Consider the following 24,745-nt stretch of genomic DNA (forward strand, 5'->3'; position numbering starts at 1 on the left):
GTACATGTTTTATTTCCTATGAGATGGCCTCACTCTTATATTACTAATTATAATTAACACATATTATCTTCTTCATATCCCACTACAACCACACCAGGAATGTTAAAGCAAGTGATAAGTCTTAAGTCTAAATTCCTGGTTCTCAGCACAGTCTGGAGACAAAGCAGGGCCCTCAAGAATTCTCTGTTTAATGGTTGGTTGTTGTAGAACAGGGTAGTGAGGGAAGATGCTATTATTCCTACTGGGTAAGTGAGAGAGACATATTAGAGAGAACACTCACAACCACAAACAGCAGAACAGCACCTGGAAACCAGATCTGTCGACATTTTCTGTTTCACAGACCCAGTTTCACTACAATGTGTAGTGATAGGACAACAGTTCAAAAGTTACCTGTTTAACTCCAACTGTGTGAGATCCAGGAAGGCTGAGCCCATAAAGTCATCCTGTAGTCCAAAATCATAGTCAAATACCTGAGAAGCCAAAGAGACAAAACCTTATGATTAATAATGCTAAATACCAGCTTTAGATGCAAATATCTTCATTATAAAATGTTGGTAGTCTATGTCACCAAAATCAATAAAACTTCCTAACATTTATTTTTTAAATTGTTTTTGTGTTTTGAAATACTAAAGCCTCACAAAATGTCCAAAGGAAATGACATTTAATTTTATAATTAATATTACTGATTTATGTAAAATAGAACTTTAAAGAAGATGAGTGAGCAACAGAATCAAACAAAATACAGTAAATCATCAAAAATGTGGGAGCCACAGGCTTAGAATATTTTCCTCTCAGTATAAAAGGGCTATTAGCATTACTGAAAGGCAAAGTGAAGCTGGCATGTAATTCAACAAATATGTCTTCCATACTGGACCACAGATGATGAGGATATGACTCCAATTTTTTATTTTTTATTTTTTTGGGCCATGCCCACAGCATGTGGAAGTTCCCAGGCCAGGAATCCAACCAGCACCACAGCAGCAAGCCACTGCAGTGATGACGCCAGACCCTTTATCTCCTCACTCTTACAAGGTCACTGAAGATATAGTCTCGATATTATAAGTCAGTGGCATTTTAAACACACAACTAAGAAAACTTTATAATAGAACATTTTATAAAGTTATGTTAAGTTTAAATTATGTTTTTATTGTCACAAACAATGATTAGAGGACAGTAGCAATGTGACTGACTACAACAAAACTGAAAGAAAAAGAAAAGAGAGAGGTATTAATATAATAAGAGAGATATATTAATATTTTATCTATTTCCTCTGTCAAAAAACTATTTACCTTTGGTGTTCCCATGATGGTTAAGAACCTGACATAGTGTCTGTGAGGATGCAGGTTCCATCCCTGGCCTTGCTCGGTAGGTTAAGGATCTGGCATCACTGTGAACTGTGGCAGAGGTCACAGATGTGGCTTGGATCCAGTGTTGCCGTGGCTGTGATATAGCTCACAGCTGCAGCTCCAATCTGACCCCTAGCCTGAGAACTTCCAGATGCTGCACGTGTTACCTTTAAAAAATAAAAAACGTACAAACAAACAAAAAAACCCATTTATATTCTTTGTGCTCTTCATGGTCCATATTCATACTAGGATGAATAAGACAGGCAATGTCCTTGACCTTTGGGGGCTGAGACTGTCAATAAAATACCCAAATAGATATATACAATTCAGTGAGGAGCGCTATGGAGATAAAAGTCTAAGGGAGCATGTTGGGAACTGATGTTTTAGATCAGGCTGGAAGTCCAGGAAGACCTCTTGAAAGAGGTGTGCTTCTGTCGAGAAGGTAATGATGAGGATTAAGCCATGCTAGAATAGGCACAGCACGCCAAGTGGAGGAAACAATTAGAACATTCAAGGATCAGCGAGTAGCCAGTGTGGCTGAAGCAGACCAAAAAGGATGGAGAGTGGAAGGAAGTTGGAGAGAAAGCTCAGAGCTAAATCAGATGAGGCCATTTCTAAAAAACCGTAAGTAAGTGGGAGCTGGCTAATTTCCATGCATTTAAACCTTATCTTACTTATTTCCTCAGTCAATATTGATTAAATATCTACTATGTGCCAGACAATGTACTAGGCACTGAGTGAACTGTGGTGAGCAAATCTCACATCGTCAGTGCTCACGGATTAGTGAAGGAGACAGATGCTGAACAGGTGATATGGTTACAAATTTTGGTAAGTGTTGTAAGAAAAGAACAGGGTGCAAAAAAAAAAAAAATTACACTGGAGACCAAGGAAAACTTTTAAGATTAAAAAATAAATGCTACTAGATGATGTTTAGAGCTGTGATCCTGAGCTTTTCAGAGAGAGAAATGTATTGCACACTGGAGTAAATGAACATAAACAGCTAAGTCTACTTTTGAAAGGATGCCCCAGATCACTCTTGAGGACGGGAGAATCCACTGGGCTGAGAAAATCCAGCCCAGTTCTTGACACAACTGCAAGAAGGAGTTCCCGTCGTGGTGCAGTGGTTAACGAATCTGACTAGGAACCATGAGGTTGCGGGTTTGGTCCCTGCCCTTACTCAGTGGGTTAATGATCCGGCGTTGCCGTGAGCTGTGGTATAGGTTGCAGACGCGGCTCGGATCCCGCGTTGCTGTGGCTCTGGCGTAGGCCAGTGGCTACAGCTCCGATTCAACCCCTAGCCTGGGAACCTCCATATGCCTCGGGAGCGGCCCAAGAAATAGCAAAAAGACAAAAAAAAAAAAAAAAAAAAAAAAAAAAAAAAAAGAAAACTGCAAGCAAAGGAAACAGTACATGATGGAAGCCCGGAATCAGTTATTGGATTTTTTTTTCTCAAGTACAGGTATAAATTTAAAGAAATTTAATATGTAAAAAATTGATATTTAAACAAAAAATAAATACTCTGCATTACAAAAGGATTCCTAGATTTAAAGAGTCACAAGGGATTTATTCAAGTTATAAGCTCCTCTAGTGCCTTTTAACTTATTCAGTTTATAGTCATTTGATTTACATACCACCTTTCAGGAGAACATTTGTTGTAGAAAATGCAGCACTCCTGCAATAAATATTCTCCTTGATCAACTTCTGAGCTTTAGTCATCTACTCAGTGGCATATTACATGAATATACTGCATATCTTATGTGACTGACACCTCCGTATTTGCAAGTGGCTGCAGGAGTGTATTTTACAACATAAAATTTATACCATAATTAGAGAAATTTTTCTTATGCAATCTCTTCTAATTGCATCAGCCTAAGGTTTATAATCTGGGGAGACTACAGTGACATAATCCATGAGAATACCTGCAGTACATCTACACATGTGAAGCGGAAAGCCATGAATCCAGTGAACTGATCAGTGTAGACAGCCCAACTGGGTAATTCAACATTCCAACTCTCTCTATTCTCAGGGTGAGAGTCTATCCTACTGTCCTAATGTTAGTTGTTTACCTTAGCTCTCAATTCCTATTAATTAGCAAAGGCATAAACATGGGGAAGAATGGAAACACCAGAATCCATTCATTAATGAAACTGTTAGCTCTGCAATTTGGTTCCAAGCTCTATAAACTATTTGTCAGATGGAGCACAGGTCTAAGTGAGCAGTGGAAACAGAGTACAGAAGAGAGATAAAATAGGAAAAGGTACTCCCAGTGTAATAATAAGCACAGTTAATGTTAACATTTACTCAGCATTTACCATATGTAAGGCACTGTGTTAAACACATCACACAGATTTAAAAATTTCACTCTTGTACAGCTCAGTGAACTATGTACTGTTTCCATTTGTCAGATAAGGAATCCAAAGCTTAAAGTGTTTATGTTAACTTGCTCCTAAATGCCAGGGCTAGGAAGAGGCCAGATTCAAATCTTGTAATGGATCTCAGACACAGCATATTTAAGCTGAACAAATATAACCCGGGCACTCTGGGAAAAGCGCTGGGAATTCAAATGTGAGTAATTTAGAAGGAATATCTTGCTTTCAGGAACCCTCTGCTCCATGAATTGGAAACTAGGTAACATTAGGTAGAAGTTGCTTGGAACGGTAACATCTCTCTTCATTTTCAGGTGAGTTTAGAACTACAAATGCTTTATTCTAATCACGTTTATGTAGCACCTAGATTCAACTGTTTACCAAGAAAACTGCTTTAGGGAATGCATCAGTTAAAATGCTTTTGGATCCAAGTAACAAAAAACTCAGCTCACAATGCCTTCAATATGAATGAGAATTTTTTAGCTCAAGTGAATGAAATGCCCATAGGTAATTATGACCCTGGCGGAGCGGGGGCGGGGGGGGGGGGAGTTATTTGGCAGTTCAAATGATTCATATATTATTCATTCACTTACTTGAAAATATTTAGTGAGCACCTGCAAAGTGCCAGATACTGCTCAGGCACTGGAAGTACAGCAGTGAATAAAGTCAAGTCTTTGATTTCTTGGAGCTTCCATATAGCAGGGGAGATAGACAATAAACAAAAGCATTTTAGGTAGTGGTAAGCACCATGGAAAAAAAATATTGCAGGGCATAGGGACGATGGGAACTGCTATTTTACATGAGATGCTTAGGAGGACAATGAGAGAGGGTGGGATTTGATTGAAGTAAAGAGGCACAATGGAAATAGGAAGTGGAGAGATACCCAGATCATATGATATGACACAAGATGTAAGAATCTACTCAGCAAATATGTCCATGATGCATTTTCATACCTAGGCAGCTTCAAAACAAGCATTTTACTATAAAAGAGTCATTAAACTCTAAGTCATGAAATTGACATTATCAAACAAATAAAACAAAGCCTAACTGTAGCCATTGAAATCAGTCATGTTTAATGGAAAATAGAAGCTATTTTGCTTAATTTTGGGGTAGACATAAAACAACCCTTAATCTCACTGAGCCTCATTCACCTTTAAGGAGGAGATAAGAACAGTTACTTGTAAGGTTATTGCAAGGATTACATGAAATAATGTAGTTCTGGCAATTGGCACAGGGCTCAATAAATGGTGCCCATTATTCTGAGGAAGCTGTACCTGCAGATTCCATCTTTCCAAGACTCAATAATCTCACATGTTCTTTCTTCAAAAACCAAAAGCAAGTACAGCCATGTTTTTGTTTCTTTGTTTTGCCTTGCTATTTATTTATTTATTTTCTGCAATAGTTGAGACTCTTAATTCATGCATTTAGGAAATCTTTTTAAACCACGCAAGATGAAACATGTAAGATAATACAAACATCTTCTAACTTTGAAATCATCTTGTTTTGGATGCTCTGCCATTTAGGGCTACAAAAATATTTCCATTCCAACTATTCAGTTGTTTCTATTTAAGTTTCCCTCCCCAAGCAGTGCATCAGAACAACCTAATGTGTGTTTTTTTTTAATTTTTTAAAATTATAGTTGATTTACAATGTCCTGTCAATTTCTGCTGTACAGCAAAGTGACCCAGCCATACATTTTATATATATCTTTTTTTTCACATTATCCTCCATCATGCTCTATCATAAATGACTAGATAGAGTTCCCAGTGCTATACAGCAAGATCTCATTGCTTATTCCAAATGCAAAAGTTTGCATCTACTAACCCCAAACTCCCAGTCCATCCTACTCCTTCCTCCTCCCCCTTAGCAACCACAAGTCTGTTCTCCATGTCCATGAGTTTGTTTCTTTTCTATTTTTAAAGTATAGAAGTTTAGACTCCAACTCAGAGGTCCTGAATCAGAACCTTTGGGGAAGAGACTTGATACGTATTTTTTAAGCACAGTCCTGCAGTCTTGGTTTCACGTGACCTTACTGTGAAGTCATTCAAACTGAAGGAATATTCTCTTTTTTTCATTGAATATTTCAAAAGTGATTTGCTTCCAGAAGATACTAAAAACTTATAGAAAACTATAATAATAATAAATACTGTATTTTTTCAAGCTATATAATTTTTACTTTTTATTGGAGTATAGTTGATTTACAATGTTGTGTTAGTTTCAGGTGTACAGGTGTTAGTTTCAAGTGATTCAGTTATTCATGTACATATATCTATTATTTTTCAGATTCTTTTCCCATTATAGGTTATTATGGAATATTGAGTAGAGTTCCTTTTGCTATACAGTAGGGCCTTGCTGATTTTCTGTTTTATGTATAGTGGTGTGGGTGTGTTAGGAATACTCTCTTTTTATTAAAGTTAAAAGTTTTGTGAATTACAATCAACTGGAAAGTGTATTTATTTTGGGAATAGTATTTAAAAACAACAGTAGCAAAAAATTTTTAAAACTTTTTAATGGAAATGGTACAAGTACTGTAACTTTAGTGTGATTTTATAACCTTAGTTTAAAAGTGAATTTTGCTTCCCTTGATAATCTTTATATGACAGAAATCCGATTACAATGTGCACATGGACTTCTTTTTCCTCTAACTATAGATAGGAGGGTTGAAGACAATATTTTCTATCCATCTAGTTCATGGATATATTTTCATATTACCTGTCACTACAGAAGCAGTTAGTCTCTAAGAAATCTTTCAGGCAAGATTAATCTGCCATCACACAGGATATGGGCATCATATAAAAATCAATCACACAAGGCTATACAGAGACAATGAAAATAATGCAATCTTCATGAAATTCTAGTAACTTAAAACATCATTGTCACCAGTATATTTTATTTAGGTCTTATGTGTCCAAGGTTAGGCAAAAGTGGATAACACAAAACATGGGAAGAGTAAAGGTGAAAGTTAGAAAAATTTTTCAAAAGCAGCCCTATGCATTGTACAGAAAATCAAAATCAAATGAAAAACCTCAAAGCACATTAAAAATACAGTATTACATAAAAATAAAGTCTTGTTATTTTATGTTTGTACTAGTATTTGAGAGGCCAGTGTGATTTCTGTTTAGCTTATTTTTTATGTAAAAATATAAAATAAGTGTCAAATCTTTTACACTTCACTACATATCTTCTTCTGTATGGTAGAAGTTAAGTTGTGTCTACATAAAGTTGTAATTTGGAAAGGCAAAGTGGTTTAAAAAAAACAAGGAGTTCCCTGGTGGCTCAGTGGGTTATGGATCCAGTGTTTTCAACTGCTGTGGCATGGGTTCAATCCCTGGCCTAGGAACTTCCCATGTTGGGGGTGCAGCCAAAAAAAAAACAACCCAAAACAAACAGCCCTTGGGTTTTCTCTCCTAGCTTTTTTGCTTGCAGTGTTATTAACCAGGCCTTCTGGTCTGAAGACAGTATCACTGTCTCCATTTTTAGTTGTATGTGTATCTATTCTTGCTCTCTCAAACCAAAACAAAATTTTTTGCCTCCATTTTTTTTCTGTGTACCTCAGATTTTTGTTTGCTTTTGAGCCTATTATAGTATTCCTTTTGAAATAGTGGCATCTGGGTTTTGACATAGATAGATTCTCATTCTTGAACACAAAAGAATCACAGAAGGACCTAACCATCAGCTAATGTAATATTGGGATGTTCATTCATAATCCTTTGAAAGACTGGAGATCCACATGGTTCTGTCATAGAGTAATGTCTCATAAAGAAACAAATCTGCAGCAAAAGCAAGTAGAAATAAATCCTTTTCTTCCATAATTTTCTCTTAAGGGACATTAAATGAGATCCAAACATTCCAGGGCTATCCTTATTAACCCTGCTTTTCTTTCCTGTTTCCTTCCCATGGCTGTAGATACTCTAACTTATTTCTTCTAAACCTTCCTAGAAGTAAAACTTCCTACATTCCACTTGTCTTTTAAAACATTCCTTATTTATCCCTTATTTCAGGGATAAAATTGATTATGAAGGCATTTCCTTTTTCTCATGCTCTCTGAGGAGCAAGGAAGAAACTTCTCCGAACACAGAGGTCATCCCTCTGGTGGGGGAAAGAGTTGGCTATAAATACCCTCACGTGAATCATTCTTGGGTCATCATACATTACACATTAAAAGACAGCTCACTAACTCTATTTGATTGATTTCCTTTGGCCAGTGTCCAGGTGAGACAATTTCTTATGTAAATACAGGCCTATTCTCCCCATAATGACTTCTCAACTATATACCTGGAGATTCTCTATTCATCAATTTTATAAATTGTCCGGCTGTGATTTTAATAACATCTTGATTATTTTTTTTTTCTTTTCGTGGAAAAGAAAAACGACAAATGAGGATGTGAGGGGAAAGAAGTTGCCCAGAGATTGCTGAAAGAGTGAATGTGTGGAGCAAGTGCCAGTTGCGACAATTTAGAGAAAAGGATGGGGCATGCGATGTGGTAAAAAGTAGAAAAAGGTTTGGTCACTGAATGGATAGTCTGAACAGAGGAGTCAAAAATAACGTAAGTATCTAGAGATGTGCATTAAAGGGAAGTCAGGTTTGAAAGTAAAATGAGGAATTAAGATGAACTCTTTCCATAAATTCTTCTTCCTCTTTTTTTTTTTTTTTTTTTAAAGTACATCAAATGAGAGGAGATACTTTTTTTTTTCCTCTTTGGTCATGTAATAGAGACAGGGATTCTTCTCCCTCTCTTATCTCGACCCTCCTCACATTCCAAGTAATGCATTTTGTTTGCAACCAGAAATGGTAGATCCCCTGATCAAACTCTTAAAGCCTGTGTAAGCTTTGCTTCTTGCTAGATTATATGGAGATCAGTTGTCATCTATTCCCAAAGTGCACTAAATTAGTTAGCTGCACCAAGCAGGAGGAGGTGGACTTCATAATCCTTCTAAAAACGACTGGTAATGGAACTGTTTAGAAGAAAAATGCTCCCACCAGCTCCCCCTCCTCTAGAGCTCATTCCTATCACATCATCAACAGGTAAGAGTTGTGCATAGCAGAATATATCTCTGTGAAAAAAAAACTCATCAGACAGAGATGCGATCAAAAGAAAATCATTGAATGGGGATTTCTCTATGAGATTACCTTAGGGAAAAACAAATGAATGGCTTACCTTGATATACAATGGCTCTCTGAGGTGATCAACAAGAAGGCAAGCTTTCTCCTCCCACACAGGATTCAGGTTCTTGTGTATTATTTTACTTCTAAAAACTTCTTTGCCTCCAATTTTAAACTTCACGTATGGATCACTTGTCCCTGTTAAGGAGATGCAGATTGATCCATGTTAATCAGGCCTTTTTATGGAAGCAAGAGAACAGCTCATCTAAACATCAGAAAGGATTTAAAGGAATACAATTTCAATAAAACCTATCGCATGGGAAAATAAGGATTAAGTGCTTTTCCCTAAAATTTCCCTTAAATATTAAAGTGACAGTTACAATAAATATTATTACATGTAATATGTATGTTATATTATATCTTCAGATCTTAACACTGTAACCGTATCCTGCTATTTAAAGACTCTACTGCATGGGGCATATACAAATTTAATTCATGTTGTAAATGATAAGATATTAATTTGACATTTCATCTGGTCAAGTATAAAAAAAGATGACCCATGATCCCAGCTGATTTTACTAGTTTCAGAGTTAAATACGCTGCTAAAAATTTATACTAGTCTGATGAGCTTAGGGAAGGTAAGTCTTAAACTGGGCTTCAATTTCATCCTTGGTCCCATATTCTCTGTTGTTCAGAAGTTTCAATCTTAGAATGTTGGAAAAGAATGGAAGTTTCAGAGGAAGGCATCGGGGGAAAGGGCCAAATGCTTCTTAAATAATCTGGATACTTATTTTATCCCTTACCACCTCCAAAGCCCTCTATGATGATAAAAGAAATCAGAGCTGTCAAATAATCTGGATACTTATTTTATCCCTTACCACCTCCAAAGCCCTCTATGATGATAAAAGAAATCAGAGCTGTCAAATAAGTTGCTCCTGGTACACAGGGGGCAAGAAACAGAGTTAGGGTTCCAAATAAGGCTGTTTAACACCTCTTTTTTTTTAACTACAACTGCCTTTTCACATATGTTATACCACTTCTTATTTTTATGAATGAATGAGAGCAGCCTTGTTCGAATCAGTCTATGCTGCGGTTAAGGATTCCCAAAAAAGGTGAATAAAGAACATCATCAAATAAGTGTGATAATCTTCATCCTCAGGAAATAATTTTTCAAAATTTTTTTATGTCTGCACCTATAGCATATGGAAGTATGGAAGTTCCCAGGCCAGGGACTGAATCCGAGCTGGAGCTGTGACCTATGCTACAACTGTGGCAATGCCGGATCCTCTAACCCAGTGCACCAGACTGGGGATCAAACCTGCACCTCCACCACAAACTGACCCAATGCAGTCTTACGCTTAGCCCACTGTGCCACAGTAGGAAGTACCAGGAAATAATTCTTCATACAAGGCCTGACATCCTTATAATAAAATTTTGCTTAATTCTTTTTGTTTTGTCCAACCTGAAACTATAGTTGATAATTATGGTCTACACACTTTTAAGAAAAATGTTAAGTTGCACTCTGAAAATTGTAAAGAGCCGTATAAATGTTAGGTATTACAGTTTTGATGCTGATAAACTCACCATGTGGACTCTTCCTCAAATCCACTCACCTCCATGACACACAAATATCTATACTAAATATCAGGATTGCTTATAGGAGTTGGCTTTTCTTTTCTTTTTTTTTTCTAATAATGATTTTTCCATTATAGCTGGTTCACCGTGTTCTGTCAATTTTGTACTGTATAGCAGAGAGCTTCATAGGCAAATTCTAACAAACATACAAAGAGGAATTTATACCCAATCTCCTTAAACTTTTCCAAAAAGTTGAAGAAGGAACACTCCCAAAGACATTGTATGATGCCACCATCACCCTATTACCAAAACCAGACAAAGGTACCACCAAAAAAAGAAAACTATAGGCCAATATCTCTGATGAATATAGACGCAAAAATCCTCAACAAAATTTTAGCCAACTGAATCCAACAACATATAAAAAAGAGTTGGCTTTTCTTAATCAGCTGGCAACTCTCTCAAAACTCTCCACATTCCCCTAGTAAATATAAGACCTTGTTTCCATGTGCCTGGACTCTAGTCTAATAAAATAATGATCCCAAATTCCCTTTATAAAACTTCTATTTTGACAGCTTGATTTTATAACAAGACAAACTTTTAAAGACATTTACAAATGTAAATGAAGGCTATTATATGGCAACCTGTTGTAATGTATTTTTTAAGGGAGTCAAAGAAACCAAAATGTTTGATAGTTAAAATGGCCATTTTTAACACAGTTATTCCCAACTAAGGCTGAGCAAGCACCCTGGGGACTGCAAAGTGTTATAACACACAATTTGAGAGATATTAATACCCACGTAGCTATCCAAATTTTATCAATCATGCCCTAGATTGAGAAGTTATTGTCTTTGATTTTAACAATCATCTATGCAACTACTACCAGCTGCTAAAATACAATAAGTTCCATAGGATCAGAGCTGCTGGTACAATCGTTTTTTAAACTTTTAGCACTTAGTACAACATCAGACATATCACTGGTTCTCAATAAACATGGGGTGAATAACTGCATGACTTGATGTAGATGGTGGACCTCTCTTGCTGACTTTTGTCATTGCCACTTGGATACCTAGTAGACATCCTGATATTAACACTTGAACAGAGGCCTTGATCTTCTCTCTAACTAGGCCTGCTCCTGCCTCAGGCTTTGTCAGGTCAGTTAAGGGCTGGCTCCATTATTTGACATTTCCTCAACGGGGATGCCTGGCTTCTTCTCCATACCTCCCTCTGCAGGATTTGCATCCAGGATACCACCAAGTCCAATGAATTCTCCTCCAAAATGCACGATGGATCTACTTTTTCTGTCTCCACCCCAGTTAAGCTACCATGATTTCTTTACTGTGCTACTGTAATAATAGCCTGCTAACTGGGCGCTCCACATCCTCTGTGTCCTCCTCCATCATTTCTCTATGCAGCAGCAGGGATGACCTTTTAAAAATGCGAATTTAATCCACGCTTTTTTATTAATACATCTCAATACCTTTCAACAACACCTCTTTAAAAAATCTAAAATCTCTAACATGGTATCCAGGACCTGCCAGTTCTCCAACTTCATTTTTGGTCCCTACTCTGTTGTAGCTATCCTGTTACTAGAAACTCTTTTCTGGAGTTCCCGTTGTGTCTCAGCAGAAATGAATCTGACGAGCATCCATGAGGATGCAGGTTCAATCCCTGGCCTCGCTCAGTAGGTTGAGGATCTGGCATTGCCATGAGCTGTGGTGTAGGTCACAGATGCAGGTTGGATCTAGTGTTGCTGTGGCTGTGGTGTAGGCTGGCACCTCTAGCTCTGATTCAACCCCTAGCCTGGGAACCTCCATATGCCGCAGGTACGGCCCTAAAAGAAAGAAAGAAAGAAAAAATCTCTTTTCTGCTTCTAGTCTCTGCATATTCCAGCTAGCCCCTCTGCTTGAAAAGCCCCTCCTTCCCATCCTCTTCCCCTTTAGCCTGGCTGATACTTACTATCTTCCAGGTCTTAGTTTAAATACAATTGGTTCAGGGATACCTTCTCCAATATCTCTTTGTTATATTCTCCCAGCATTTGCTCTTTGGCTTAGTAGCACTGATCTTTATGCTGCTTCTAGGTTAATTTGTATGTCTGCCTGTTTGCTGTATGAATTTTCCCATTGGCTATAACTCCTGTGAGGCAGAACTCTGCCTCAGCACATGGCACAGTGTCTGGGGCACAGCAGGCACCCAATAAGGATGTGTTCAGTGGAGGAGTAAATGAGTGACTGCCGAGTTTACAGAGTACAGAATACTATTAAATACATCTTTGTAGTGACTCTGTGAAGTTGGTGAAAGCATATATTATTAACACTATATTTCAAGAGAGAAACAGTCTGAAATTCAGCGTAACTTGCACCAGATCACCTAAGAAGCTAATAAGCAACAGGATGAAAAGGCAAATCTAGACTCTAGACACCAAGTCCAGTGTTCTACCTACTCAGCTTTTTAGGAAACCGGGACCTCTATATTTTCCTTCTTTAACTTAAACCACCATCATAGAATTATTATGTAAAGATGTTGAACAATCATTTAGATACTATAAATACTAATATTGACAGTTATTCTGGTGTATAAAACACTCACACTTGCTATTTGCTTTAATCACCCTAAGGTCTCTGTGAGGCTAACTACTGCCTCTATTTCACAGATGAGACAACCCAGCAAGGTTCTGTGGCAGCTCCAGGACAGACTAGAACTCAAATCTGGAACCCAGTGCAGTTAGCGCTTTTTCTGACACATCATCACAAACCCTTCACCCACTTCAAGGTATAACCATCTTTTATCTCTTTGGTCCAAAAAAGGAATGATAACCTTTAACAGGAAAAATGATTTCAAGACACTTGGCCTCGTGTTTTGATATTAATATCTCACACTATTGAATTTAGCTATTGTGTGAACCACTGATATAACTTACGAGTTAGCACAGAAACCTACACACTAATCCTTTTTTTTTTTTTTTTTTTTTTTTTTTTTTTTTTTTTTTATACAGCTGCTGCACCTATGGCATATGGAAGTTCCCCAGGTAGGGGTTGAACAGGAGCTGCAGCTGCCGGCCACACCAGTGCAGGATCCAAGCTGCATCTGCGAACTATACTACAGTTTGCGGCAATGCAGGATCCTTAACCCACTAAGCGGGGCTAGGGATCAAACCCTCATCCTCACGGAGACAACGTCAGATTCTTAACCTGCTGAGCGACAATAGGAACTCCATTCTCACTAAATCTTTTTTGAGAAGCAATCTGTTTCTTGCTCCTTAATAGAAACATCTTCCTTAACCACTATGTTAACTGTCCAAATCCCCTTAGAGTTAGGTACAACCAGTTTCTAGCATCCTGCTGGGTGACATACTAAGTCTTGATGGCAGAACTTCAATTACAAAAGAGAATCTAGATCCAGAAGTTTACATTTACTGAACACTTACTATGCTAGATATAACATATTGCCTAACAAGCCTATGAGTTCAAGTGTTATCCAGGTGACCTATTGAGGAAAGTACTGCACAGACCAGGTATATAAATTCCAGTGGCCTGAAGAAATAACAATCTAGATAATAAGAGTTGTTCTAAGGGTTAAATTAAGGATTAGGGACAGATTTTTGAGTCTTTGACAGGCACTGAGACCTCAGGGATTGGTATGAGAAAGAGAGAGAAGCTCCTTTTCAAGAGACTCTGAAAACACATTATGATGGTGACGTATTTTAGAAATGTGTAGCTTTAGCTACAGGGTAACCTGGATTGGAGATGGTAAATATGTTAGCAAATTTCATAGTCAGAACTACAGGAAAACCAGTTTCTGATGCATAGTCACAGGGAGTCACTATGCTGCATGTTGGCTCCATTGGATAAAACCTGCTACATTTCTCTCTTTCTAACCATCATTCAGAGGCTTCTATGTGTTATTATTAAAATTTAATAAATTTTTAGTAGTCAAGCTTCTTTAAGGAATTTCTTCTTGTTTACTTGTTACTATAACTTAGAGAACCTTTAGGGACTTAGAGTCCTTAGTTTAAAGACTTTCAGTTTATGGTTCCAACATGGAAAACTGGGAGACATTATTTCTCTAAATTAGTTTCAGGAAAAGAGTTGTATCTAATACTGAGAGATAATCACTTTATTACCTGGTAATATTAATTGGTATTATTAGTTTTTTAAAAAGGAACTTTATGGTCAAGCATATTTGGAAAATGCTAGTTTCAAAAAAATTAAATATATTAAATCTTCTACAACTTTTAAATAAGAGAACGTGTACTTTGACTACACAAGGGGATATGACAGGTGACCTTTACCAGGGTTCTTTGACCATAGAGCCTATATCTCTTGAGTGTATCTTTCAGGACTAATAGTCCCTGAATTCTTTTTGGGAAATTCTACCTTATGTTTCACAGGTGAGGAATTTTCACTTGTTTTGAAAGTTCTCTTATTGTAATACACTTTTTAGTGAACTCAAGTCATTTTATTATAATAAAACTCCTGGTAAGTCCAAGCCACTGACTTGTGGATAACCTTTAACAAATATACAAAAGAGAGAGAGAGCGATTTAGTTTGTTGGTTCAAAAAATTGAAAAATTAAATTCAAGGGCCAGTGCGGTTTTGTTGCAATATTGCATTACACCACAAGATGGCACCAACACTTACCAAATTATGGCAAGGCCTGCAGTTCTGCTCTTCAAAATTTAGGCGCTGCTATTGCACACTTTGCAGTTCTTAGGCATTTGCCAGCAGCTTGTGCTTTCTTGTTATTAGCTGGACTGTGACCCTCAATACAATATTTTTATGGTGATAATAAAATGGAAACAGGGCAAATAAATATAGAAGAAGAAACCAGAAAGTGTTAGCTCTAAAATAAAACTCGTTTTATTATTATTAATTTAATATTCAAGAACAAGCTTTCTTACATTTATTTTATCAGATAGCATTAACTTAAGAATTTATTTTAGAACATTATTGTTTTATCTCATAAATTCTATGCTTTAAAAATTCTGGAGTATTTTAGACTCAGGAAATTTCAATTGTTTATTTCTGAACCTTAGGATCATACTGTTTAAAAAAGAGGAAATAGATGGTTTGTACAAAGTTTCCTCACATATTAAAGAAAAATATGGCCCCAATGCCAAGGTTTTTTTTTTTTCAGAGTCAAGACATCTATGAATATTTCAATATTTTGTATGATTATTTAGCCTTTAATGTAATTTAAGTCCAACATAAAACTAAATTTTATCTGAATGGGTCCCCTTTTGGGCAGCAATAAACACAGCATACACAAGATGGCAGCCTTTCTTTCCTTAAAATACTATTAAAGCTACTTAAAATGTTAATAGTCACCTAATAACAAGAATCTGTTTTTCATTTTCAGAATATATGAGCCTCCTGGTTAAAAAGCTGATTTCAGTCTTATCCCAAACCTAGTATGTAATGAAACAGAAACAGCTATTCCTGTTTCAGGGGCCTATAATTATTCAATCATGCTAACTCCAAATCAAAAACAATGCCAAATTGAAACTCAGTCTTTGTATTATAAGAAAGAGAAAGAGGAGAAAGAGGAAGATAAAAAGAAGGAAGACAAAGAGAACAGAAGAAACAACAAAACAAAAAATAGAAGTGAATATAAATATTAAGTGTGAACAGTAAAAAAGAATTCAAATTTAGGGTGGATCTTCCTGAAAGTATCAAATCTTTCTACAAATATATAAAGATAGCTACTTTTGTCGACCAAATACAATAGAGAAAATATCTGTTCCTTGATAAGGTCCTTTACACATGAAAGAGGCCTATAAAAATGGTCAAGTGCAAAGCACACTCAGAGCAATAGCTCATATCTTTACGTGTATTTATTTTCACCAATGATTTAAAAATCTTCAAAACAGGTACCTTATTTATATGTATTAAAATTTTTCCTTAAGCTTTCTCATTCCTTCCTTGTTTTTGAGATTTGTTATGTCTCACAGCAGAAATATTACATGGGGCTAAATAAAAAAAATATATTAAAATTCAAATGCCAAAAGTTTATAATCACATATGGTTTAATGTTATAAAAGTAAACTAGCATTTTTTTTCCATAATGAGGATTATGAATATTCCAGTGATTTTTAAATTGCTGGTTAATGAAATTACCATGATATAGCACACAGATGAATGAAAACTAACACTGACAAAACAGAGTGTAGGGCTGTAGTAAGTAAATTTCTTTTTTTGAGGGGTAGAGGGCACTTCCACACACATGATGTAGAGAAGGTGTAAATGAGAGGAATGGACTGTTGATTTTATGAGTACTTTTTTGACTTTTCTCTTGTAAATGCAGAGTTCTGGATATGTAAGAATAAAAAGAATCACATTGTGAGATAAATACAGCTCACATAAGTTTCCCTTCACATGTGGCTTAATTTACAGGTGCAATTTTCTGGTAACTTCTGGAAGTTTAGGTAAACCAAATATAGAAGGGAGATGGTTACTTACATTTTTTCACACTGATTTAGACCAATACCACTTTAATTTTGAATATTAATTATATATTAATCTGTGGCATCAGAGTAACCCTGATGGGGATGATTGTTCTGGATGTCATCTGTCATTCTTTCCAAAGGGCCCTGCTCCCCCGACCCCCCAGGAACCCCCGTCGGTGACTAGCAATCAATGCATGGACTGCAGAGGTACTTATAGGCCTCATCATATAAATACGTTTTTTACCTAAAAAGAAACAATTGTCTCTGGAATTCATCTAGAATATGTGACTATGTTTTTATAGTTATCCTAACCCAACAAAATCAAATATACATTTTTAGAAAACATTTTAAGTACAATTTTCCTATTTTAAAAAAAACAACAGAATATTAGAAAATTTTACTCTAGATATCTATACTCTCAATCCTTTTTCTGCTGGCTATCTTAATACTTTTCTGAGTCTATTGCCTTGAGGGTCACCAGCGATTTTTTTTTTTTTTTTTTGGCTTTTTAGGCCAAACTTGCGGCATATGCAAGTTCCCTGGCTAGGGTTTGATCACAGCTACAGCCGCTGGCCTACATCACAGCTCATGGCAACAAAGGATCCTTAACCCATTGAGCAAGGCTATGGACCTAACCACATCCTCATGGATACTAGTTGGGTTTGTAGCTGACTGAGCAACAAGGGGAACTCCCACCAGTAACTTTTAATCACTGGTTTCAGTAGCCTTTTCTTAGACTACAGCCCCTTCCTTCCATCTGTAGGTCACATTGAGGGCTGTTAACTCCACTGACTGAAATTTTCTTTCTGGATTCTGTGACACTGCTGACAGTAGTCCTGGGGTGGAAAGAATATCAACCAGAGTCAACTGTGCCTCTTATAGGCCATGCGGTCTTAGAAAAGTCATTTAACTGCTCTTATCTATAAGTTTTTAACCTTTAAAATGAAGGGACTTCTCAAATTTCTCTAAGGAGAGTCAAGGATGTCTGAAAAGATTTCACTTCATGCCCTTGACAGAGAATGAATGAGCCATTCCACGCAAATGCATTTTTCAAGAAACTAAAAATTACTGCATTAAATACCAACACCAGTTATATTGATACGTTTGAAGGAAATATTTCTAAATTTATTACATCTGTCTTCTTTCAGTGTAAATAATGAATACAATTTTTAAAAATGGAGCACAACATCATTTGCTGATTATGTGTAGCTAGGAAATTGTCATCAAGGTCCTAGGAAAACAAAGTTAAATTTGTAGAAAATAAGCGGAACTTGAGTAGCAATATTTCAATTTCTGAAACCCCAATGGAATGCTGCTCAAAATCAGAACATACTCCTTTTATCACAGAAAGTTTCCCCCATGGATATTTCTATAATCTGTTTGTTCTTATTTTGCTTCATTTCTTTCAATTTAGAGTTGTTATAAACTCAACAACTGTATTATTTCTGTTGCTATATATGCCAGGGAACCAAATGTGGCAAACAGCAGATTAAAAGTAATTTGAGGTGTAAGGAGCCTGATTTCCCAAATCACTGTGTGGAGGAGAGCTATCTGCCAACCAGAAGCACATGCCTTAGACTATTATATGGGTTAGAAATAAACTTCTATTACATTTGAGCCATTAAATAATTTGGGGTGTATCTGCAATAGCAGTTCAGTCTGTCCTAACTGATAAAGATTCCTAAATCTTTTGAATTCTCACGAAAACTCCACATGCAACCACTGTTCAGCTACCTCATCTGATAAGTGTTCTGAAGCTCCCTGATTCTAATTCTTAAACTATTTCTTGAAAGCATCTCAGCCACCACTGCCTCGTCATTCCTTATGGAGAGTATTCTAAGAGACTTCTGCTTGGTCTTCCTGCTTCCTTTCAAATCTATCCTCCAAATGCTGCCAGAGTTCTCTCTGTCAAATATAAATCAGGTCACCTGATTCTTCCTGGACTACATTTCACTCTGCCTTCTGCACTGCTGTAGGTAACCCAGGCCCCAGACCTCCAGCCGAGGGTCAGTATTCAAAGCTTCTCCTGGTCCAGGAGATTTTGTACGCATCTTTGTGTATTTTTATTATCTTTTACTACAGAGAGCTTCTGATCCTAGTTTGGCTTCCATGGCAGATTGAACCCCTACATCCGTTTCCTCTTTTCCTTTTGGTAATAGCATCTCTGTGAATTTAGCAAGACTGTGATTATTCTGTTAGAGAAGTTCTTACTTTACAAGCAACGGGTATGGTCATGAGGTCAACTTCATGCTGGTAATGTGAGCAGAAGTGACATATGCAACTTCTGGATCTTTTCACTTTTTTTTTTTTTGATAAGTGGGCTGATAAGCATATTTGCTTCCTGTAGTGGGTTTTTTTTTTAATTTAAACCATTTTTAATTGAAGTAGAGTTAACTTACAATGCTGTATTAGTTTCAGGTATACAGTAAAGGGATTCAGTTATATATACATACGTATATAGTCTTTTTCAGATTCTTTCCTATTATAGGTTATTATAAGATATTGAATATAGTTCCCTGTCCCATATGGTAGATCACTCTTGTTTACCTGTTTATATATAGCAGTGTGTATATGTTAATCCCAAACTGCTAACTTATCTCCTCTCCACCCCTGCTATCCCTTTTGGTAGCCAGAATTTTGTTTTCTATGTCTGTGAGTCTATTTGTGTTGTAAACAAGTTCATTTGAATCTTTTTGTAGAGTCCATATATAAGCAGTATCATATGATATTTGTCTTTCTCTGTTTTATTTTCTCTATTTGACTTACTAAGATAATCTCTAGGTCCATCCATGTTGCTGCAAATGGCATTATTTTATTCCTTCTTACAGGTGAATAATTTTCTATTCCATGCATCACATCTTCCTTATTGATTCCTCTATCAATGGACGTTTAGGTTGCTTCCATGTCTTAGCTATTGTACACAGTGCTACTATGAACACTAGGATGCATATATCTTTTTGAATTAGAGTTTGGTCCAGATATATGACCAGGAGTGGGATTGCTAGATCATATGGTAACTTTATTTTTAGTTTTTTAAGGAACTCCCATATTATTCTCCATAGCAGCTCCAACAGTTTATTCCCACCAACCAGTGTAGCTGGGCTCCCTTTTCTCTCTACAGCAGTTATTATTTGACTTTTTTGATGACCAGTATGAGGTGATAACCTCACTGCTGTTTTAATTTGTATTTCTGTAATAATTAGCAATGCTGAGCAAATTTTCATGTACCTATTGGCCATCTGTGTATCTTCTTTGGGAAAATGTCTATTTAGGTCTTTTCTGCTCACTTTTTGATTGGGTTGTATTCTTTTTTGACATTAAGTTGTGTGAGCTGTTTATATATTTTAGAAATTAATCCCTTTTCAATAGCCTTGTTTGCAAATATTTTCTCCCAGTCCATAGATTATCTTTTCATCTTGTTTACAGTTTCCTTTGCCATGTAAAAGCCTCTAAATTTAATTAGGTCCCATTTGTTGTTGGTTTTTTTTTTGGCCACATCCACACCAAGGGGAAGTTCCCAGGCCAGGAATCGAACCAGCACCACAGCATCAACCTAAGCCACTGTGGTGCAATGCAAGATTCTTAACTTGCTGTGACACAAGAGAACTCCAGGTCTCATTTGTTTATTTTTGCTATTTCCATTAGTCTGAGACAGATTCAAAAAGATAGTGCCACAATTTATGTCAAAGAATGTTCTGTTTTTCTCTAGGAGTTTCAGAGTGAATTTTCAGTTTGTTTTTGTGTGTGGTATTACAGAATGTTCTATTTTAATTTTGTATATGTAGCTGTCTAGTTTTTCCAGCAGCAATTATTGAAGACACTGTCTTTTTTTCCATTGCATATTCTTGTCTCCTTTGTCATTGATTAGTTGGGTTTATCTCTAGACATTCTATCCTGTTCCATTGATTCATATTTCTGTTTTTGTGTCAATATCTGCTTTTTTGATTACTGTAACTTTGTGGTATAGTCTGAAGTCATGGAGCCTGATTCCTACAGCTTTTTTTTTTCTTTCTTAAGATTGCTTTTGCTATTCCAGGTTTTTTGTTTCCACACAAAACCTAAAATTTTTTTTGTTCTAGTTTTGTGAAAAATGTCATTGATAATTTGATAGGGACTGTACTGATTCTGCAGATTGCATTGAGCAGTACAGTCATTTTGACAATACTGATTCTTCCAGTCCAAGAACACTGTATATCTTTCTATCTGTTTGTGTCATTTTTGATTTCTGAACAGCAGCTTATAGTTTCAGAGTATAGGTCTTTTGCTTTCTTAGGTAGGCTTACTCCTAGGTATTTTATATTTTTTGATGCTATGGTAAATGGGATTGCTTCCTTATTTTTCTTGTCAATCTTTCATTGTTAGTGTACAGCAATGCAACAGATTTCTATATATTAATTTTTGTATCATTCAACTTTACAGGCTTTATTGATTAGCTCGAGTGGTTTTCTGATAACATCTTTAGGATTTTCTATGTATAGTATGATATCTGAAAACAATACGAGTTTTATTCTTCCTTTCCCATTTGGATTCATTTTCTTTTTCTTCTATGATTACCACGGCTCGGACTTCCAGAATTCTCTTGAATAAAAATGGCAACAGGAGTTCCCTTTGTGGCTCAGTGGTTAATGAACCCAACTAGGATCCATGAGGATGCAGGTTTGATGCCTGGCCTTGCTGAGTGGGCTAAGGATCTGACGTTGCCATGAGCTGTGGTGTAGGTCACAGACGTGGCTTAGATTGGCATTGTTGTGGCTGTGGTGTAGGCTGGCAGCTAAAGCTGTGATTCAACCCCTAGCCTGGGAACCTCCATATGCAGTGGGTGCAGCCCTAAAATAGCAAAAAATAAATAAATAAAAAAGTTAAAAATGATGTTGTTTTTTTTTAAATCATAAATGGGTATTGGGTTGTGTCAAAAGCTTTTTCTGGATAACCCACAGAATGGGAGAATATCTTTGCAAGTGATTCAACTGACAAAGGATTAACCTCCAAAATTTATAAACACCTTCTGCAGTTCCATACCAAAAAAACCCCCAAAAACCCCATCAAAAAATGGGCAGAAGATCTAAACAGACAGTTCTCCAAAGAAGACATACAGATGGCCAAAAACACATGAAAAGATGTTCAACATCACTCATTATCAGAGAAATGCAAATCAAAACCACTCTGAGATACACCTAACACCAGCCAGAATGGCCATCATCCAAAAGTCTACAAACAATAAGTGCTGGAGAGGATGTGGAGAAAAAGGAACCCTAGTACACTGTTGGTGGGATTGGAAATTGGTGTAACCACTGTGGAAAACAGTATGGAGATTCCTCAGAAAACTAAAAATAGAACTACCATTCAGTCCAGCAATCCCACTCCTGGGCATCTACCCAGAGAAAACCACCACTCTCAAAGACACATTTACTCTGATGTTCATTGCAGCACTATTTACAATAGCCAAGACATGGAAACAATCTAAATGTCCATGGACAGAGGAGTGGATCAAGAATATGTGGTACATATACACAATGGAATATTACTCAGCCATTAAAAGGCATGAAATACTGGCATTTTTAGCAACATGGATGGTCCTAGAAATTATCATACTAAGTGAAGTCAGCCATACAATGAGACACCAACAACAAATGCTTTCACTGACATGTGGAATTTGAAAAAAGGGCAGACTGAACTTCTTTGCAGAACAGATGCTGACTCACAGGCATTGAAAAACTTATGGTCTCTGGAGGAGACAGTTTGGGGGGTGGGGGGATGTACTGGGCTATGGGATGGAAATCCTGTAAAATTGGATTGTTATGATCATTATATAACTACAGATGTGAGAAATTCATTTGACTAATAAAAAAATAAAAACAAAATAAAAAAAGCTTTTTCTGCATCTATTTAGATGATCATATCATTTTTATTCTTCAATTTGTTAATGTGATGTATCACACTGATTGATTGGTAGATAGTAAAAAAAAAAAATTCCTGCATCCCTGGGATAAATCCCACTTGATCATGGTGTGTGCTCCTTTTAGTGTATTACTGGATTTGTTTTGCTAGTATTTTGTTAAGGATTTTTGTGTCCATGTTCATCAGTGATATAGGCCTGTAATTTTCTTTGTGTGTGTGTGTGTGTGTGTGTGTGTGTGTGTGTGTGTGTGTGTGTGTGTGATATCTTGGTTTAGTTTTAGTATCAAAATGATGATGGCCCATAGAGTATGTTTGGAAGTGTTCTCTTTCTCTGCAATTTTTTGGAATAGTTTCAGAAGGATAGATATTAACTCTTCTTTAAATGTTTGGTAGAATTCACCTGTGAAGCCTGGATTTTTGTTTGTTGGGAGTATCTCAATCACAGATTCAGTCACAGCAATACTTGTAGTTGGTCTTTTCAGATTTTCTATTTCTTCTTGGTTCAATGTTGGGAGACTGTACCTTTCTAAGAGTTTGTTCATTTCTTCTAGGTTGTCCATTTTATTGGCATATAGTTGCTTGTAGTAGTCTCTTGTGATTCTTTGTATTTTTGTGGTATTGGTTTTAAGTTCTCCTTTTTCATTTCTGATTGTATTGAATTGGGCCTTTTCCTGATGAGTTTGGCTAAAGGTTTATCAATTTTGCATATCTTTTCAAAGACACAGATTTTAGTTTCATTGATCTTTTCTATTGTTTTCTTTGTCTCTATTTCATTTATTTCCGCTCTGATCTTTATGACTTCTTTCCTTCTACTAACTTTGGGCTTTGTTTGTTCTTCTTTCTCTAGTTATTTTCACTATAAGGTTAGGTTGTGTATTTGAGATTTTTCTTGTTTCCTTGGGTAAACATGTATTGCAATAACCTCCCTTTTAGAACTGCTTTTGTTGTCTTGGGTTTTGGATCATTGTGATTTTGCTTTTATTTGTCTCTAGATACTTTTTGATTTCCTCTAAGATTTCTTCAATGATCCTTGGTTGTTTAGTAGCATATTGCTTAGTCTCATGATATGATTTCAATTTTCTTAAGTTTACTGAGGCTTGCTTTTCAGCCCAGCGTGTGGTCTACATTGGAGAATGTTCCATGTGCACTTGAAAAAATTTGTCCCCTGCTGCTTTTAGATGGAATTCTAATATAAATATCAATTAAGTCCATCTGGTCTAATGTGTAGTTTGATTTTCTGTATGGATGATCTGTTTATTGATGTAAGTAGGGTATTCAAGTACCCACTATTATCAATGTACTATCATTTCTCTTTTTATGTCTGTTAACATTTGCCTTATGTATTGAGCTGCTCCTGTGCTGGGTCATATATGTTTATAATTGTTATATCTTCTTCTTGAGTTGACCTTTTGATCATTATATGTTTTGTGACAATCTTTATTTTAAAGTCTATTTTGTCTGATATAAGTATTGCTACCCTGGCTTTCTTTTTCATTTGCTTTTGTGTACCTCCAGATCTTTTCGTAAAAGTGGGGCAACAGCTTTGGATCAGAGAAACCAAGTGTTGATGAGGGAAGAGCCACTTCATCATCCTGAAATCTCTTATTTCTGGGATTAATATGGGAGAAAAAAAGGTATTTTTGTAAGCCACTGTATTCATGAGTCTCTTGCTACTAGAAGCTTAGCTTGTACCCTAATACAACTTTCCAAATAGACTCTCCTTCTAGAAAGTGTTTCTTATTGAAATGATTTGACTTTTTACAGTCAGTCAATCTTGGATGAGTTCCATTTAATTCAGTTTCACAAGACTAGTTGGTAGGAACCAGCTTTTTCCACAACCTGGACATTCCTGAGCACTGGGGTTTCTCATTTAAAAACTTGGAAGATAATAGCTAGTAAAGAAAAAGAAAATGTGTTGTTGTGGGAGGAAACTAACCTTCTTGAAGATTTACTATATATCTGGGACATTTAATATAATATTTCATTTTGTTACAACTATTGCCTAGTGAGGTAA

The 24,745-nt window shown here is 36.3% G+C and overlaps 1 protein-coding gene across 41 annotated transcripts in view; it reads right to left on the reverse strand.

Annotated features, from left to right (window-relative positions):
* Nucleotides 1-24,745, reverse strand: part of MCTP1 (multiple C2 and transmembrane domain containing 1) — a 537,796-nt gene that overhangs the window by 250,965 nt on the left and 262,086 nt on the right. For all 41 annotated transcript variants that reach the window (XR_014838295.1, XR_014838291.1, XR_014838294.1 and 38 more), the window contains exons 3-4: nt 8,872-9,014; nt 391-470 (exon numbers count right to left, since the gene is read on the reverse strand). Coding sequence is in view for 28 of the 41 variants with exons in the window: in XM_021084540.2 (XP_020940199.2) it covers nt 391-470; nt 8,872-9,014 (223 nt within the window). In the remaining 13 variants the exon portion in view is untranslated. The remainder of the gene's footprint in view (nt 1-390; nt 471-8,871; nt 9,015-24,745) is intronic.

Source organism: Sus scrofa, chromosome 2, assembly GCF_054392235.1.
Source record: "Sus scrofa isolate SSC_HxYL_T2T_F1_AM1 chromosome 2, Sscrofa_HxYL_maternal_Yorkshire_Landrace_v2.0, whole genome shotgun sequence".
Classification (NCBI taxonomy): Eukaryota; Metazoa; Chordata; class Mammalia; order Artiodactyla; family Suidae; genus Sus; species Sus scrofa.